General features: G+C 26.8%; 1 protein-coding gene across 4 annotated transcripts in view; it reads right to left on the minus strand.

The window, feature by feature from the left end:
- LOC107450327 (murinoglobulin-1) overlaps positions 1 to 7,245 on the minus strand; it is a 97,782-nt gene that overhangs the window by 69,337 nt on the left and 21,200 nt on the right. For all 4 annotated transcript variants that reach the window (XM_043047095.2, XM_043047094.2, XM_043047093.2 and 1 more), the window contains exon 2: positions 2,788 to 2,886. In XM_043047095.2, coding sequence (XP_042903029.1) covers positions 2,788 to 2,864 — 77 coding nt within the window. In that variant the 5' untranslated portion in view covers positions 2,865 to 2,886. The remainder of the gene's footprint in view (positions 1 to 2,787; positions 2,887 to 7,245) is intronic.

Here is a 7,245-nt window from a genome sequence, read left to right on the forward strand (position 1 = left end):
TGCCGCTCACCAACCCCGATTATTGCTTTGCAATATTGCTTCGCAATAATTGTCTTTTCTTGGCAGAAAACAATTTTTCTATTAAATTTAAAATTATTCACTTAACATATATGTACTAAAAGGAATTCTGTTTACTTACTCTTGTGCCTCTACTTCCCACGTCTAAATATTACTCTCAAATATTACTTTACCCAAATATTAGATCTCTTGGTGAACGGAAGTGAATTTTCGAAGTAATCATTTTTTAAAATAACATTTATATTCTTATAGCATTGTATTGTTCAAACAAATTTGATGAGTTCACAAACATAATTTAATACTCTCGCTAATAGTAGCAGTACTGGAAAATAAGTTTAAATTAGGGATACAAAAATATTCAAAGAAAAACAATACCTTTACGACTATTGTTAATTTTGTGCTGATGACAACCTAAACAATATGGAAATGAATGAGGGAAAACTGGATCCTACCACGTGGTTTTCTGGCCAATAAAAATGCACGAACAACAATGGAAAACTGCGACACCATCATTAGAATTTTATATATAGTAAGATACTTGCATTTTAAAATGTAATACTCAATTGTTCATATGAATTTTACGATTATTATTATAAAACTGCGTATAATGAACATTTCAATTAAAATAATTAGTACAAAATAGCTGCTAAAAATTCTCTTAAACATTTATAAGTATTATACATTTATAAATTTCAGCTTTTCGCATTATTGCTAAATAATCTCTACGTCGAAAAATATTTAAAGAATTTCATAATAACAGAAAATTAAGTAAAATTTTGAAAAAATTGTAAATGGTTATCGAGCAGAGCCATTAAGTTTAATTAATGAATATAGAATTGGAAACTAAGTCTCTGCTAAACAATAAAAAACTTTTTTTTAAATATTTTAAGTAAACAAACTTTATTATAATAATCATTTCATTATTAAGGATTAAAGGTTATTGTGAAATTATTAATTCGAATTAGTGGATGAGTAGGAAAAGAATTTCACTACTCGAAATACATTTAATGAAAGTTATGAAACTATAGAATAAGTAATAATGTGTAATTTTTCTATCTTAGTTCTATTACGACCTTTTGAAAAACGCTAATAAACACAATTTGGTCAACAGATACAAACGATTATGTCGGCGCTATAACAAAAAAATACGCTTTATATTTTATTTGATGCAGAAGAATCAAATTAAGACCCGCTTAATTGAAATGTCGCATCCATATCTAACTTGTTGAATGTTATGCGATACCGAAAACAAAACAAAATCATAAGCACACAGCTGTTTGGCGATTTGCGAGAACGCTCCTTTAACGCCAATAGAAATTTTCGCCAACCCTTTGCAATCTACGGTATGTTTTGTCAATTCGCTTACGGGACACCCTAAATCGTTTGTCAGAAACAAAAATGGCAAATTTTTTGTTCAGTATTCTAATATTTTCCATAAATTTTAAAGGTTGGCAATTAAATTCCCAGCGTGTTTAAAGAGTGGAAACATTCCATTTTCAGGAAGTTGCTTTAACCATCCTTCCTCGAACTAATATATACAATAAAAATAAAGTGCGTGTTTGAGGTCAAAATTTACATTTTGTAAACTTGGCATACTGATCATGAGTGGCTCTTTTAGCTACGGCACATCCTCTCCTTACGGGGCACAAATTTCACAGGCAGCTTTTGAGACCTCAGAACCTTCATTCAATTCAAAAAGAATGAGGTATTTAAAATGCTCACTTTTCGGACCTTTAATATGAAAGTTAACATAAATTAGATTTCGAACAAAAAAGGTCAAAACATAGATTCAGATAGGAAAACCTCCTGTTTCGATTAATCCAAAGCATTATGCCAAAAACGTTTAATGTCATGCAAAAAGTTTAGATATTGAAATAAAATGGAGGTAATTTAGTAGCTAACACAGTAAATATAATTTTATGACCTAATTTTTTAACCTTACATTTTAAACACATATTTATCAAAACATGAAAATAAATTAACCCTTAATCAAATCATTGCCCTCTGAATTGAAATTGATCTTTCTAAGGTTCAGGTCAAAATTACGATCTGTAAATGAATGAATATATGGATCCACCTTATAGAATTGACTGTGTTGTGTGTGTGACTGAAGTCGTATTTTTGGCTATAAATGGCGCCACTGAAAAACAAGAAACACAGCCTGTGCCTTAAATTCCTTTGGTTTCACCACGCAGGCTTGCTGGTATTTGGCAAGTGCTATTAGAAACACCAACAACATTGAAAAGGTAGCAATTCCAAACCATTGATTTCAATGATTATTATTTTTATTTTTTTTTAAAATTATGAAGCGATTTTAAATCCATTCTAGGGATAATGCATAACTAAATTTTAAATTTAAATACCGAAATAAAAATGAGTTTAAATTTAAAATTATATCATAAAACCAATATTGCCTCCTCCATAGTATAAAAATCACGAATATACATTTTATATTTGTGGTTAAATTAATTTTTTTGCTATTAAGATTATCATCAAGGACATGACGCATAACGGATTCATAACCTTGATTAAAATGCAATAAATCTAAAAAAATATTTGCAAAATACTATAAATATTTATGTACATTTGAAATTATTGATTTTTCGTTATAAAAATGCAATTTTTGAATTGACTAATACTAAAAAATACAAGTATAAAATGACAGAACCAATAAATGTGATTAAAATTAAAGTAAATTTCTTTTACAAATTTAATAACTATAACTCTCTATTTTATAAATATTTCTATAAATTTATAACATGAACTTACTCTTGAGATGGAGAATCTTGGGCAAAAGACACACACAGTATCATACATATTACACACAGTAATAGTGTGTAATTCATTTCTATTTTTTTTCCTACCTGCCTGAAAAAGAAACAAAATTGAATTATAGAATAATAACTTGTTTTTAATATGATCCTAGAGGTTTTAATTATAATGTTGCAAAATTTTTGTTTTATAAAAATTACCTATGCTAACAAAATAAATTAGAAAGTTAAAAAAAATACTACTAAGTAAAATAGAACCAAACCTAGAAGGTTAATTTTAACAGCAAATTAATTGTGAAATGCCAAGATCAAGCATCAATATTTTAAGATCTAACGTTTTTTAACTTTGCAAATTTGTTCGCTTGAAAGTAAAGAATTTTTACTTTAAAGGCAAATTTTATTCAATAGCAAAAGTCTTTTCATTGCTATGACTACCATTCATAATTTTTATTTCGCCTTTTATACCAAGTCTTTTACTTATTTATTTATTTTTGTTCGTATTTGTTCATTTATTTAATCATTCATTTGTTCATTCATTTGTTCATTTATTTTATCATTCATTTGTTTATTCATTTGTTCATTTATTTTATCATTCATTTGTTTATTCATTTGTTCATTCATTTTATTTATTTTTCTTAGATATTCTTAAGAATTTATAGTTTTAATTTAAAAACATATTTCAGATAAGTGTTGCAATGGTAGATATCTATACTATGTAAAACACAAATGCGTATGCAGCTGAAAAAGTTATGCAGTTTATTTTTTCGCATTAACAGCAGAGTACTGAAATATCAAGCAACTGCGCAGTCATAAGCATTAAACACAAAGCAACATCTAATGAAAAAGACACCTACTAAATAAAATCTACTAAAAAAGAACATCAATATCTGATTATTTCCCGTTCGACTTGAATTTCCCATTACCATAAAGCTTCAATTCAAGTATTTCCAAAGTGATATCCTTTAGTTCAATTTAATTCGTATTGCATCATCAAAATAACTTAAAATTTACTGTTGTGTATGTACACTGCGCAAAAAATAAATAATTAAACGTTACTCTCTGAATAACCTTTGTTCTAATAATTGGATTTTCACGTACTACAAGCTTGCCTTAATGTTTTGAAAAGGTGACTTCAAATAAGCTAATTTAGTGCCGACAATGTTTAAGTTACGAAATTAGACACAAAAGCGTACTTTCTCTGAATAAACATACGTTTTTTATGATGGATTATGATTTTTGACGTCAAAAACATAGGCAGCAGTCGCAATTTAAGAAAAATGGTCTTGATAGTTTGTTCATTAGAGAGATCCAAAGTTTTACTTTTTTCGAATTTTGCCATTCGAGAACTTTTTAAGCGAATTGAATATAAGTTTTGCTTACAATTATTAAATACGTTTATCCAAAGAAAATTCCACGCAAAAAAAATTATGTTTAATTATTATTTATTATTTCAAACATATATTTAGAATTTTGTACAGAGGAAAGTTTTGTTAAATATTTATTCTAAACTTAAGTATTCACAAAACTACACAAAAATAGACAGGAGCAACGTACCCAATGAGTGAGCGAAGCGATCTGAAGGAAACTTAGAAAGAAGTACCGAGGGTTGTCGAGCGTAAGCAAGCAGGGGGCGGAGTCTCTTAGTTACAGTGAATTACATGCGACTGCAAATGAACGGAAGGAAAAAATGGGGGGGAGGAAGTGAATTAAAAAATAATCAATTAATCAACGTTTAATCAGAATAGGCTATTCAATTATTAGTGAGTGGACTAATTATTGGCGAATCCACTTATAAATAAAAGAAGAGTACGAGTTTTCAGTTAGTGGTTCGTAAATTCAGAATCGAAATTTCGATTTAATATTTATTCATTTAATCTTATTTATTTAGTTTTAGTTATTTATTTAGTTTTAGTTATTTATTTAGTTTTAGTAATTTATTTAGTTTTAGTAATTTATTTAGTTTTAGTAATTCATTTAATTTTAGTAATTAATTTTATTTGTTCATTTTATTAGTTTAATTATTTATTTTATTTTTTCGTACATAACTGGAGTTACTAGCTTAATTTGTGCAAATTATTGCATTAAATGGTTCACAGATTAACTCATTGATAAAACCTATCATATCGAAAATCACATTATTATTATTTTTAAATTAAAAAAACATTTTTTTTAAAGTTGCGCTTTGCGCCAAATAGTCTCTGACGTCACAATGTTATATGATTGATGCAAAGGTCATTCATTTCAAGACATTTAGTATTCGTCGTTCGTAAAGTGAGAGCATTCATCTTTTCAGTCTCATTTACCAGTTTTTAATACACAGATTTTCTGTCTTAGAGAACCGGTTCTAGATTTATGTATATATGATCTCTCACATAGGAAGATAAAAAATACTTGCTGCATGCCAACATATCAGTAAGTCTATAGAATGAAATATAATAATACTTAAAATAGAATCGCTTGGACCCATGATTTACAAATATAAAAAAAAATTTAAAAAACTGAAAACAGCAGAATCGTGTCATAAAAAATGTTTTCAGTTAAAGGAGCCCGGGGCACAATTTTAATACTTTTTAACGTACACAGTCTCGAAATTTTAGTGAATTTTATTCAAATCAACAAAATTAGTTCACAAATTTTTGATACTGTATCTTTAGAAACATTTAAAACTTTAAAAATATGGTGTTTGTAATTTTTATGGTAGTTGGCATCATTATGATTAGACATTAAAAAATTTCAATTTTTTTTCAGTAAAATTAATTGATTTTTAATTTGTCTTCCGTACTTTTTTCTAAAAGTATTTTTAAAAAAATTATAAAACTTTTCTATTATTATATTCTAATTTTAAATTTCTTTTAAAAAATTAAATATCAAAATTAAAAACCAAATTTTAAATTTTTTTTATCGACGAAGTAAAATAAAATATACGCTTCACAAAATTTATGGAGTGCTCTTTCGTAAATTTCTAAGCTATATTGTTTAAAAAATAAGAAAAATTTGTAAATGGTAAAACATATTCAAATAATTTCCATTAAAATGTGAAGACAGAAGGACAAATCTTGTTCTTTTTTAAATACAAACTTTACATTCTAAAAAAAAAAAAAAATTTCTCTAATTCAAATGCAATCAAATTTGTTTCAATTCAAATGCAATCAACTTGTTTTAACTCAAAATAATGCAAATGTTTTCTAATTCAATTGTAAACAAAATCTTTCTAATTCAAATACAAGGACATTTTTAGAATACAAATACGAATACATACAAAATAATTGATTGCGTTATGTTTTTTTTTAAATAACAAAACAAGTAACTAAATTTTCAACATTTTATTATCCCGTAATATTTTGGAAAAAAAATGTAGCTATTTTGCTTTTTTACCCTCTACTAAAAACGTCATAGAGAAATAAGAAAATGTGATTTCTTCTGAACAATGAAACAAAACTTATCTCACACACATGAACGAACACGACACCTCCCACGCAATTTATTCATTATTTGCACTCGAAACTTAGTTTCATTACTTGGTTACACGCTTGTCTGGTAGCTACCTACATACAATGAATAGAATAATTACATAAATATGGGACATGCTTTTATAGAAAATGATGCCGTAATTTCGCTTCACGTTTGTTTGCTTTTTAAAACTTTAAAATGTAGTTTATTAGTTATAATATTAATAAATTTAAATAATTAATATTACAATTTATTATAATATAATAATAACTTGTAAATTTAAATAATTAATATTACAATTTATAATATAATAATAACTGGTAAATTTATTAATAAATTTAAATATTATTTTCAAAATATTTTGAAAAAAATATATGTAGTGCTCGTTCTCGTTCTTCCTCCTCGTAAACTCTTGAGCCGTTTCTTTTCATTAATCATTATATTGCATTTCGTAGTATTTGCAGTCATATTTTAATATTTTTAATATCCTTTATATAAGGGTGACAACATATGCTTTTATTGAGATTAAGAATAAGGAATCTATTTACAAATTATATATACACGGAGCAGAGCTCCCGGATAGATGCTTACAGTTTCATTTCTAAAAGATAAGTGTACACTTTTTTACGTGTTACATATAATTTCCTTCATGTCATGTGACCCAAATAATCCAGATCATTTTTTATATCTTCTTTGTTAGGACCGGCGTTCTGTAACATCTGAAGACCAGATGGAGATGAATTGATATCTCAACATAGTCTTGATTTTCATGGGAATTTGGCTTCTTATTGTGCGGGGTGGATTCATTTTATAAATAAAGATTTCATCGCTATTCAACGGGACTAAATGTATACGCGAAGAGCCAAGTTAAGTATGTGAAAGAGAAATTTAATGTTCTCAGAGACCAGATAAGCTTATCTGCAGATAGATATAATTCTTTTTGAGTTTAGTCTCAAAAGATCCTTTTAATTTTATAAAGCTAGTATTTTAGATACTACATATATAT

Source organism: Parasteatoda tepidariorum, chromosome 7 (assembly GCF_043381705.1).
Source record: "Parasteatoda tepidariorum isolate YZ-2023 chromosome 7, CAS_Ptep_4.0, whole genome shotgun sequence".
Lineage (NCBI taxonomy): Eukaryota > Metazoa > Arthropoda > Arachnida > Araneae > Theridiidae > Parasteatoda > Parasteatoda tepidariorum.